The 13,392-nt window shown below is 27.2% G+C and overlaps 1 protein-coding gene across 1 annotated transcript; it reads right to left on the bottom strand.

Moving 5' to 3' along the window:
* Positions 1-9,973: 9,973 nt before the first annotated feature.
* LOC107454183 (uncharacterized) lies at positions 9,974-13,040 on the bottom strand. The gene has a single exon (XM_016071280.4). The coding sequence runs from the start codon at positions 12,960-12,962 to the stop codon at positions 11,727-11,729; it is 1,236 nt and encodes a 411-aa protein (XP_015926766.1). The 5' UTR covers positions 12,963-13,040; the 3' UTR covers positions 9,974-11,726.
* Positions 13,041-13,392: the final 352 nt, after the last annotated feature.

Genomic DNA, 13,392 nt, shown 5'->3' with positions numbered 1-13,392 from the left:
ACGGTTATATATTTATTTAATAAAAGTGATTCAGTAATTTGACGGTAATTGTTTTCGTAAAAATTACGGTATATTAGATTTTTTGTTCAGTAATTTACATGTTCCGGTAAAAATGGATTTTACGGTAAAAAGTACCAGCACCCTGATTGCCGGTATATTTTGCTGTAATTTAATCCAAATTTTTACAGAATATACAAAAACATTATATTTATGATTAGTTATAAATATTGCTTATTATACCTCAATTTTTAATATAATATTTATTTAATTAGAGTAATTCAGTGAATTTACGGTAATTATTACTGTAAAAATTACGGTATATCAGATTTTTTATTCAGTAGCATGTTAAGGGGAAAAGTACCGCACCCTGAGTGCTTGTTCTTTTTAGTGTGGTCTAGGAACTTTTACTTAAATTCTGAATTTTTACAGTTTACCATTTTTTTTTTTTAAAAATCTTTATTTTGATTTTAATCTAAAATATAAGAAAAAGTCTAATATTTTAGTCTGCATTTAAATTTAATTGTGTTACATTATTTTGCATTTGCAAGGTTAATTGCAAGAGCATTGCTAAGAAAAATCTTAATCATTTAAAGTATTTATTTTAATAGGATAAGATATTAACAAAATTCTAAATGGTGTCGATAAACTTGATATCTGATACTACTTTTATTAAAAAAAGAAAAAATGCTCTTTAGTTTGCTTGCAATCTAAATGGAAAGTATACCTTTATGCTACATTTAAAATTAGTTGTGTTGCACTGTTATTATTATTATTATTACAAATCTCAAAGCATTACTTGGTAAAACGTTAATCACTTAGAGTTTTTCTTTTAATAAGAAAGGCTAGCAACATAATTTTAAATAATGTGCACTTTTTCTTTATTCCATCTCAATGCAGTTTGAAGTATTCGTAAACAACATAAGTAAATATTGATTTCATGACGTGGGAGAATTTATAATTAAAAATATAAGTGAGCTCTTGAGCATTTGTAACAATAGGAAACAGTAAAACTACTATTTTTCTGTTTGATATTTCTCTCATATAAAATATAACTAAAAAAATAAAATTTGCGTATTGTTTTATAATGACTTTTTTAATGATTTGTTGTATAGTATATTGTAATTATATATACTGCTTTTTTTCTTTTTAATTTCGATGCTTTATTTATAATTAAGAAAATATCTAAAATGTTCAGAAATTGCAGAGAAGAATATTAGTTTTTGAATATATGTTACAACATCTAATATTGTTTGTCTTTTATCAATGATAATAGAAGCAAATTATTTCTTTATTTCTGATGAACTTCTTCTAGTATTCATGCCCTAAAAGTCGGTAATGAAAACAAATTGCTTATACAAATTCTCAAAACAAAACTGATTTTTAAATAAATTGCAAATTTTCTTACGTTGTTTACTTTAAATATGCTGAGAAATAACCAGCAACAGTCGCAACTACAATAGATAAAAATGAGGTTTGAAAAATAGTTACTTTATTTTCACATATCCAGTTTATAATTAATAAAACAACAAAATGATATTTTAAAAATGACTTTGCTTCAAAACAGCTTTTTTTTTTAAAATCTAAATAAAAATATTTACTTTTAGAATTTCCAGAGACAAAAGGTCTTTATAACAAAACCTGTCCCGCTAACTAAAAAACTGACGGAACTGTTGACGAAAATTATTGATGGGAAACCAATGTAAATAAATCACTCAACCAGAAGCTCAAAACAAACAAAGGAAAAGAGAAAATAGCCAAACTCAAGACTTGCCTTCCAACAAACTGAAAATATCTTGTAACGTAGAGAGACAATCTGAGAAAACGCAATTGAAAAAATTTAATCTATTTTGCCCCAATAAATAATTTTGCCTATTATCAAGACTTTGTAGGTTGGTGGCTTTTTACGATAGCTTTTAAATCAGTCAATTTATTTAAATAAACAACCAGTTAGATGAAACAGTAAGGCGGTTGGGCAGTGTGGTGGGGAGCTCTTGTAATTGTCACCACATTTTTCTCTCCGACATGTATTTTAGTAGAGTTGTGCGTCCATAAACCAGTATTATTCCTCTTGTCAGCACTAAGGAGTATGAAGGCCAGACCGTACCCAATAGCACATTAGTTCAGCTCTAGTACGACGTAAGCAAACAAACTAAAAACGATTAGGTAAGATTTTCAAGAGTAGTTTCTTAAGAAAAAAAAAATCTTTTTCATTCCTGTGCTTATCATAAGTTGCTCGTTTTTATTCTTTTTTTTTTTTTTTTAAGAAAAAAGCAAGCAAAGGAACTAAAAACTAAATGTGAGCAACACAATTTTACTATTTGCGCACTAAAACCTACTTTTACTATGGTAACATCTTAAATATTTAGTAGGATTTGTTATCACCCTGTACACTGTGAAAAATTACGATAAAAAGTACCTGTACTCCGGGTGCCAGTTATTTTTACATTAAAATCTATTTTTCCAATAAAATTTTACGAGCTGATATACCGTGTATTATCTGATATACCGTAATTTTTACAGTAACATTTTCTGTAAAATCAGTGCATCACTATAACTAAATAAATACCACTATAAAATTTATGGTAGGAAATTTAAGGATAGAAATGGATTTTACGGTTGTTGCACTCAGGGAGCCAGTGCTTCTTACTGTAATGTGATCCGAAATTTTTCACAGTGTACAGGTGAATAAGAAATTACATTAAATAGTAAAAGTGTGTGTTCATTTGACACAGGTTAATACTTCTATCAGTTTTAACTAGATTAAGTTCTAAATGCCTATAGCAGCCAGTTTGGTGTTTTCTCACAAACGGCTTTACGTTTTTATCAGTGCATGATCTAACATTGCAGAAATACAACTTTTCACAGATTATTTTTAAAAAAAATCATAATAAATAAACTAATACAAATAAAAATTTTAAAAAACTTCTAGTGAAATTGTATGGCCTCTAGACTTCACCTTGTAATAAAGCAAACTCTCAAAAATTGTAAAAAGTTTAAGTTTGTTTGTAGTTTCATTTACGTCTCACTAGAGCTGCGCAATGGGCTATTGGCGACGGTCTGGGAAGCATCCCTGAGGATGATCCGAAGACATGCCATCACAATTCTGATCCTCTGCAGAGGGGATGGCACCCCCGCTTCGAGCATTTTACGGTAGCACAGTTTAACGAGGACCAATACCGCACACCCTCGGTCCCTACGCAGACTGATCCAAGTGGGTCACCCATCCGCACACTTACCGCAGCCAGTGATGCTTGAATTCGGTGATCTGCTGGGAACCGTGTCTTAACGATCAGTCCACTGTAAAAAGTTTAAGGTAATTACTGGGGATTGAACGCCGCTTCCAGAGTACGCGTGACACAGTCTAAATTGATAACAAAGTTTAAAAAATATTAATCTTTAAAGATGCCTGATTCTATCGAAATCCGGATTAAGTAAAAAAAAAATTATTAATTACTTTTTTCCAAAAAATAAATAAATAAATGTACACAAAAAAGGATATAAATCGTAATGTCCTTTAAGCAAGTAAAAAAATTTAATTGCAGAAAGATTTAAATTAGACAACAAAATGTCAATCGATGTTTATACAAACAATCTCTGAATCGTTATCTCTCATCGCCGCAGAATACTTTATGTTTATGGAATGAAATGCTTAAACAAGATTTTTTCTTTATCTTACTTATTTAGCTTCATCTTATCTTATTAGAAAAAATATTTCCAATAAATGTATTTTCAGAATTGAATCTGTCATTGGTTCAAAAAAGGAAAACCTTATTTTCTAGGTGCATATGTTTCTGTTAGGTTTCTTATAAGACTATTGAAAACTATTTGAAAGACCATGAAAACTATTTAAAACGAATATGTATAGACAATAAATTTTTTTATAGACTGAAATTAGCAATTAATGGTTTCTTAAAATGTCTAAAGTGTATTTGATTTAGATTGTTTATGTCTGTTAAATATATTTTATATCTGAGAAATACATTTTATGAAGCTTATGAAACTTTATCCAACGGAAAAAAATAACAAAACTAAATGTTAACACAACAAATATGCCTATTATAAATCTGATAAAACAATCTTCTTTTGTTTAATTTATACCTCATAAACATATCTATTCAAATGTTCTTAATCTAGTTAAGAATATTACAGAAGCTATATAAAACTCATAATAAACCAGATTAGTTGAAAATAACACTATTCTATAAAGTTACTTTTTAATTTAACTGTCTTTTTTAGTTTCTAAACTAAACGAAAAAGATCTGCAAGTAGTGACATTATTTATGTTGACTGGAAAATACTGTAAAAACTTAATACAACACGAAACCTTGATAAAATTATTGCTCTTCACAGTTTTTTTCTTCATAAAAATACTTTTTCTGGTTAAGAATCCTTTTTTCTCAATATTTTTAGAAAAAGTGAAACAAATTAAAATCCTTAAAGAATCTAAATTAGTTGTTATAGAGCACATCGTCCGTCAAATTGTCAACAAAAAAAATTATTGTATACATTTTAATTCAAATAATAAGAAACGCTACCTTCGTCAAAAATGGGTAAGAAATATAATAATTGTCAGAAAGTAGAGAAAATTTTCTAATCAAATGACTATTGATTAATCGCGTTAATGATTTTTCTTCATTTTTTAAAAACAATTTTTTTTGCAAAAAATTCCTTTTAATTACAAAATAAAACATTTTGAGTTGTTATGTTCTTTTTGGTCTCTTCAAAGTTTGTTTGTATTCAGTTCATTTATTTATTGTTTACGACCAAACTCAACCATCTAAATAGACGGAAGTTGAAATTCTGTATTTACTTTTAATCAACTTTATTTTAATTTTTTACAAATAAATTGATGTTGGATGTTTACTCAATATGAAAACATCCTTCGAAACATATAAAATACTGCGTTGTAGCGCAATTAGAATTTAGAATATGGTGGGAAATATTTTATATTTCCCTCAATATTATTATTAAATATCTTATAAACATTATTATAACATTTCTTATTACATATCTTTTAACAAACCGCAATATTATTTTTATTTATTAAATTACATTTTTGATAAAATTGTACTAATTGAATTTTGTACGTAGCATTTCAGTTCAGAAAATAATAACATTCAATAAGATTCTGTTTTAAATTCTGTTTTTAGATTTTTCACAAATATCTTGATCTTGTGCAATTAACGTTGAAAGAATTGTTCGGCATATTAACCAAATCATTCTTCATCAGTTTAAGCAATGATAAAAAAAATCTCAAAATAGACAAACTTACTATATTATATTGCCTATCAAAAATTACTTATCGCCTAATATCATTACTTTAAATGTTTGAGAAATAAAAAATAGAAGTTCTGATAATTATGATGAGCTATTTCTCCTTATAAAGTATCGATTACATTTTTTAAAGGCCTCTCTCCTCCCCATCTTGGATTTTAGATTAAATTTTTCGAATTTCTTTTTCGAAAGACTTTTGATGCAGGAGTATCAGAGCACAATTTCTGTTTAAAAAAGTTTTAAAATTAAGTCATCGATTTTAAAGAGAAATGGCGAATGATAACTTAAAAGAGCTTTTTCAGATTTTTATAAAAAATTTAATTCAACAAAATTATGCGGTAAGTAATTTTATATTGGTAATTTAGTACTGTACATTTGACTATTTTGTTTTTTTAAATTTTCTTTTATTATTGTTTAAATTGATGAAGAATTTTTATGTTCAGAGGGTAAATGTTTACCAGAAATTCTGGTTTTAAACATAGTTCTTATTACCACACATTTAGCAAAAAAAGAAAAAAAACTGAAAACAAATTTAGCCGAATAAAAGGTTTTTATGCCATGCTCTAAGGTATCATAATATAATTACCGAATTTTACTCCATTCACCAAATTTTATCACATATTAAGAAACCAAACCATATTTTATTGTTAATTTTATCAAAATCATTAAGAAACAGCTTCGATAAAAATCACTAAGCATTTTTATGTTCCCATTGAGTCAGATACACGGAAAATTTTACCTCATTCTGGTAGTTATGGCTATACTTTTTTTCTCAGTATATCGTTTTATATGCTTTAGTGACAAATCAATCGTTGTTTTTTATTTGTTTAAGTAGGCAATTTAATGATTTTATACACTTTAACGATAGATTTGTTGCCATTCCAGGTAATAGCAAGTTACTTTTTAGAAAACAATTTTTAATACATTTTAGCGACAGTACGATCTCCTTTCAATAAAACAATAGTCAAAATAGACAATTAATACGTAAGTATTTTCTGTACTTTAATAATAGAGCTTTTGTTATTCTACCAAATAGTTAGTTAATATTTAGAATACAATCCTTTTATCCATTTTTTAATGACAAATTAATCATCATTCTGGAAAATAACTAGTTAAAGCAGAAAATTGAAACACATCGAATTTTTTTAACATTAATGTCAGATCTATTGTTATTCTACAGTACAATCATGTTTCATATTTTAATGACAAATCATTTGTTATTCTAGAAAATGATTAGTTAAAGTGAAGAATGTGATCATTTTAAATACTTTAATACTGGTGATCAATCATGATTCTGTAAAGTAAGTAAGGTTTCTATATAAGTTTAAAAAAAACTCGCTTAACTGATTATTGATCAAGCCCATTTATTTTTTATATAAAAAAAAGAAATATAAATATACTGTAATATATATTGATTATGGCGTTGTGCGTCATGTTATCTGAAAACAACCGTTCTTTCCCCCAGAACATTTCATTTTTGTATTAAATTCCCTTAATATTCTAAATTCCTGTAAATGATGATTGTATGAGTCTTCTAAGTAATATCTAACTGGAATTATCGTTTTTATTTCTTAGTCAAAAATAAAATCAAAGATAATTAATTTTGAGTAATATCTAATAGGAATTATCGTTTTTATTTCATATTCAAAACTAAAATCAAAGATAATTAAATATTTTTAAAGCAATAATTCTATATTTTAATACCTATTATGAGAAGTTGTATTACGATAATGTAATCTCTTTTTAAAAGTAAACTTGTTCCCAAACTTTCAAAAAAAGCTTTGAAACATTTTATTGAAGTAATAATTAACTTAAAGCTAAAAGAATTTTAATTGAAAATTATTTTCGTTCAAAGTATTTCAAAATAGCCAAGAAAGATATTCGAATCACTCTATAGCATTAATTTTATATTTTATTAATATCTGTCATATATAGTTTTATTATAATGTTGTAATTACTTTACAATAAAATTTAATCCTTTTTTAAAAAAAAAAACTTTCAGAGAAATAAGTTTATGAAACATTTTATTGGTGTATCAATAAAGAATTCAGTTACATGGATTTTTATACGTAATTTCATATTCATATCCAAACACAAAGATATTCAAATAACTTCTAAAACATAAATTTTATATTTAATTAATTCCTACTGTAGGTGGTTGTGTAATGATGCTTTACAATAATGTTAATTTTTTTTCTCCCAACTTTTAGAAAATAATTTAGCACAATAATAATAAATTTTTCTTCAATTAATATAAATTAAATGATTTCTTTTCCTTCATTTCATTTTCAACCAAAAATAAAGGTATTTAAACCATTCTAAAATGTAAATTTTACGTTTTATTAAAACCGATGTGCGATGATGATTGTTCTGATGATGTAATCACACTTTTTATAATGCTAATGCAATAATGCATTTCTCCCATAAATTTCAGAAAAAAAGTCAATATATGGGTTTAATAATAATAATAATAATAATAATAATAATATATATATATATATATATATATATATATATATATATATATATATATATATATATATATATATATATATATATATATATATATATATATATATATATATATATATATATATATATATATATATATATATATATATATATATATATATATATATATATATATATATACATATATGCTATTGCACCAAAATTGGTGTATGCAGAGTATGCGCCACTGTTTATGTTTAAAATTTCTTCAGCCATTTTGAAAAGAATCAAAAATAAATCTAAAAAATTACTTCGTAGCTAATTTTTATTTCTATAAAAAGACAAAATTATTTTAAATAAGTACTTAATATATAAATAACTATTCAACAGTACTTAAATCATTATTTAAGACAACCTAACAAAATGTATCTGAATCAATACTTAACGTATAAATAATTCTTTAACAGTACTTTAATTATTAATTAAGACTATCTAACAAAATAAATAATGACTATAGTGTTGACAATAGGTAGATAAATACCCGAGTTTATGGTACAACATAACAGAAATATGTATATAGATTGTAAATTGTCTTCTCTATATTCTTACGTTCAGCTGTGTTGCTTAGTCAGTTTATGATAGCCTATAAAATGTGGGCTCTCCCATTCAAAAGACAATTAAGTATGTATAAGAAATTAGAAGCGATATATGTATTAAAACAGGGGAGATAGAACCAAACATTTATTTTATTTAAGATTTAAGGAAACTATCTATTTCTATTAATCATTTTTGTCAATTCTATCTGTTTGCATTTTGCACAGAAAAAAGAAAAATGATAAACGCATTTTAAGATGATTATTTTAACTCTTTTATTAAAAGTAATAGCTTTTATCTTTTAATTTTATGTTAAATCTGTTATGACAGTTAAATAATTCTTGACAGCTATTTTTAATCTCCATTTTTATGATTTTTATCAGTAAAATTGAATTATGCTGTTTGAAGTTTTTATGAACAAAGTAAGAGAAACAAATAAACAAAAAGAGTTTAAACGTTGGAAAGAACATTTTTAATTCCTGTAAAAAAAATAAATAAATAAACAATTACACATTGGTTAATGAAAATACCACTGATTTTGACTAAAAAGTATGACTTAATATATTTTTAAAAAATGTCTTCAAACAACATATATGTGTATAAAATTTGTTACCTAGTTCGATTTTTTGTTTTAAAAAAAAGAAGTCTACTTTTTCTTAATACTGTAGTTTTTCTTCTTTTTATATTATTTAAAAAGAAAAGAAAGAAAAAATTAGAAGATCAAAAGCATTCATAGAATGCATCTAATTTCTAACCATGTTAATTTAATAATAAAATAAAAAAGACAACGCTAAAATTCTACATAACACTAGTTAAGATAGCATACAAACTTCGATGCTTCAATGTTGCATCGAAACTTTTATACTACTTTAATCACTGTAATATGGTATTTGTAAATTATCTTGGCTTTATTTAATGTAAATTATCTTTGCTTTATTTGTAAATTATCTTGGCTTAAATTATTGGCTTTATTTTCTCTTATCATCATAACGCTTTATTCTTCTCAATGTTAGTTAATTGATTAGTTTATTTCTATTTCCAACATTAAAATGAATAAATAGCGCATCTTATTTGCAATTATAATTTAAAAAAAGATTGTTTTTGAAGGAAAATACAGTGATTATGCCACTATTAAAGATCCTCCTAGTTAAAAATATCCCCCAGTAGAATATAAAAGGAATTAACGATTGGTAACAAAAGTAAAGTTAAATTAACGATTGGTAACAAAAGAAATGTTAATTTATAAATGAATTTGTTAGTGTCATCAAGAAATAATGTATTTATTGGAGCTACAGTTATTAGAAAATTAAAAAAATATTGTTTCCCAAACGAATTAAAAGAAATTTTTTATTCCTTTAAAAACTTTTCGTGGTAATACTTGCAACATACTATTACTTACGCAAAATTTCAATGTTTTGCAAAGATTTGCTGCTACCATTTTTATGCATATAATAAATTTAGTTGAAAATAAACAATTGCAGTATGTAAAGAAAGAAAGAACTTTTACTTTAAAAGAAACAGCTAGAAAACTACACAAATTATTAAAAAAATAATTTAAAACACGCATGAAATTCGTAATTGTTATAAAGTTTAAGCAAAACTGGTTTAGTTTTAGTAATGAAATTAATAGACAGTATAAAAGAAAAACAAACAATTTCAATTTATAATATACTTTTATTTATTGATAAAATTGGCGGATATTACTTTTATGACACTCAACTTTGTTTACAGATCATATTTTTTTCTTCTCACAAATTATGATAAAAGGCTTTAGTAAAAGAAAAATAAATTATCACATTAAAATAGATTAGAAACCAATATCATTTTCTATGAATAAAACACAAAACAAAGAATCCATGCCAATATGAGATCAAAAATAATTTACTAAATACTATTGAAAATGCATGAAAATAAATACCTCTTTATTGTAAAAAAAAGACTTTGCGAAGTTTTGAATTATTATAAGAAAAATTTATATTAAACATTTAATCTTTAAATTACCAAAAAAAAAATTATATTAAATATCTTTATGTAATTTTTAAAGGCACCGTATTTGCTGATACTTAAGATACTTCACTACTTTAAACATCAAAAATATCAAGAAGGGAAGTACCGATTAGAGATGTTATGGCACATTCTGCATTGTTGCATTGAGCTAAAATTTTCAGTTATATTCAGCAATAAAAATTAAATATTTAGTGCTTATATTGATAAAGTTTTGAACAAGCTATTGAAATAAATTTTAATTTTTTTTTCTCTATTATTTAAACTAAAAAGCAATTCTTTTAAATAAAATTGACTAATTACTAACATAATTCAATAACTCCTAAATAAAATTATATCATAATAAGCAAAAAAATAATTTATGCTGCTTTAGAAATGGTTTTTAGCATATTTTCTAAAAATATATTAAAACTTTATAAGAAGTACAATATAATATAAGAACTTTTTTTATAGTTTTTTTACAAGGACCAAATTAAAGTTTTGAATAAATTCAATTTTTTTTTAAAAAAAAGAAGAATAAAAAAAAAACAATTTTTACTAATTTGCTTTTAGAGATAAGAACTTAAATAAGTGTTTGGAATCAATTTTAAAAACTTTATATAATTCTGCCCAAAAAAAAAAGAAAAAAAAAAAAAAAAAAAGGAAATTTTAGATAACTTGAAATCTAAATAATTATTTATAATTATTATTACTACGCTTTTTTTAAGTAAAGCTCAGAACCTTTAACTTTTCTAATTTCATTTAAATTAAAATTACAAAAAAAAAAATTCATAATATTTAATAATGAAGAAATAATTTATTTAAACAAGACATTAGAGCCAATTTAAACAAGTTATTAAAATTGATTCAAGAAATGTTAGTTAATGTATATTTTCCAATAATGATTAGATGAAGATCTTAGATAAAATAAAAAAAATATTTACAATGAAAAAAAAAATTAAAGCTCTAATGAAATAACTATAAATAAACAAAATTATTTAACCGGGAACATCTTCAGATTAAGATAATCTTAAACTGAAGTAAAAGTAAGTATTACTATCATAAGTAATTAATAAAATTTTCGTATATAAAATCTTTATGAGATATGTTTATAGGAACCAACAATTGTAGTCATGAAATAATAAAACTACTTCATATTACACATTGTGCACCGTTACGAAAGATAACTTTAATACTATTAGGAAATGTTTACCTGCTTATAGCTGGTAAGGAGTAATATTTACTTTGCTCGGCACAACTTAGTTGTCACTAGTTTTAGAACACAAAATTTGTTCATAAAGTTCACTTCACTGGTTCTTTACAAATGTCAATCCTTGGAAGTCCATCACCGAGGAACAGTTATTATATTTACATGAAATATCTACAAAAAGTATAGTTATGTACATGGGAATGCAGATGTTTCACTAGCTTTGTTTGGACATAATTGGTATGGGCTTGTAGATCGTCGTGGAATTTTCAGAACTGGACGTCGTGGAACTTTGACTGGCATTCCTCGCCTGTCCAGCTTGGCAATTCATTGCAGAAACTGTCCTTAGGGCTTGGAGATCATAAAGAGCTTGTCCAGGAGCGACTAGAGATGATAGTAAGTACCCACAACCAGGCATAGCTGAATAACCTTGAGGACTACCTAATCCTAGAGGAGAACAGCCAGGAGGGCATCCCAGACTTGACCACAAAGGATTATGAAGATTTGCGGCAGTTTCTGCCCCTATTAGTCTATCTACACTGAAGCCTGTTGGCTTGGGACTTTGTAAAGCTGCCATATTCGTTGTTAAGCTAGAATATGGGTATTTGAAAGACAAGAGACCACCAGGCGTGTGAAAACCACCATAACCAGCAAGGGACCAGCCCAGAGTTGATTTGTCGTGATGATGAAATGCTGGATTGAGTCCTGCATGGAACATGGGGGCTCCTGCCCGTTTGAAAGCAGCAAGTCTGCTTCTGGATGCTGCGGTAGTTCTCCTGCGTAGTTTACCGGTTGTACCACCAATGAATACGTCATCTGAACTTGGATCGAGCATCCAATAGTTTCCTTTTCCTGGATCATCATAATGCCGTGGAACTTTGACAAAACACTTGTTAAGACTTAAGTTATGTCTAATGGAATTTTGCCAACCTTGTTTATTTTCTCGATAATAAGGAAAGTTTTTCATGATGAACTCATAAATTCCGTTTAGGGTCAGTCTCTTTTCTGGACTTTGGCGGATGGCCATCATAATAAGTGCATTATAACTGAACGGTGGCTTTTCAAAGGTAGATTTTTTGTCATCGGATGAGTTTTTTGCTTTGTTGCTAGATTTGTCTTGAGCAACTTTGCTTGGAGAAGGAGGCGAAGAAGTGATCGGGGTAGTCGCGTCCGATTTCGTATCGGAATCTGGAGGTGTGGAAGCTCCATCAATGTTATTTCGCCGATTACTGAAGTCCCGGGGGCATTCGACCGCGGGAGGTGGTGGAGTGACGACCGCCGCGGCAGTCGCCGGAACATTATCGTCGTCCTCGCCGCCGTTGATAAGGCTGCTGATGGAGAAGGAAGTTCGTCTCGGAACAACCATCGCTTCTGCTGTCCCTTCAATACGAACCATAGCGGATTGCCACAAAAAACTTTTTAAATAACTCGTGCCCGACCGCAAACGACACATTAAATACGAGTGCCTACTGTTCAGACGCCTCTACCACTCACAATGCCCCAATCCGATATCACTCTCTTCACTCGAGTGATGAAACCACGCCTTCACTCCTCCTGTGGCAACGCCCATTTCAGTCACTTCTAACCAATGGCGTCGAGACTTTGTCTTTTGGAGATGGTGGTGTTTATAGAACGTTGAGTATTTGTGAGAAGAATTGTGGAGAGAGGTTTTGGCAAATAGGCTAAATGTGATTTTCCCAAACTTTGTCAGAAAAGGAGGCAGGGCACCTTTTGTTTACACATCTACCCCCTGTTTTTTTTTTCTTTCCCCTCTTTTTTTAAACAATCCCCCATCGCGCCGATTGGGAGGTAAGTACAATGTTATTTTGTTTCCAATGTCTAAATCAGAAAACAACCTAATTTTTAAAGTTAAAGTAAACAAT

This window comes from Parasteatoda tepidariorum, chromosome 3 (genome assembly GCF_982258835.1).
Source record: "Parasteatoda tepidariorum strain Cologne lab strain chromosome 3, Ptep-v5.0, whole genome shotgun sequence".
In the NCBI taxonomy this organism is placed as follows: domain Eukaryota; kingdom Metazoa; phylum Arthropoda; class Arachnida; order Araneae; family Theridiidae; genus Parasteatoda; species Parasteatoda tepidariorum.
Note: the sequence above shows the minus strand (reverse complement) of the source record. Positions and strands in the feature narration are given on the sequence as shown.

What these genes read in the sequence shown, in the direction of transcription:
- LOC107454183 (XM_016071280.4), bottom strand. Translation starts at nt 12,962, where the DNA reads ATGTGTCGTTTGCGGTCGGGCACGAGTTATTTAAAAAGTTTTTTGTGG.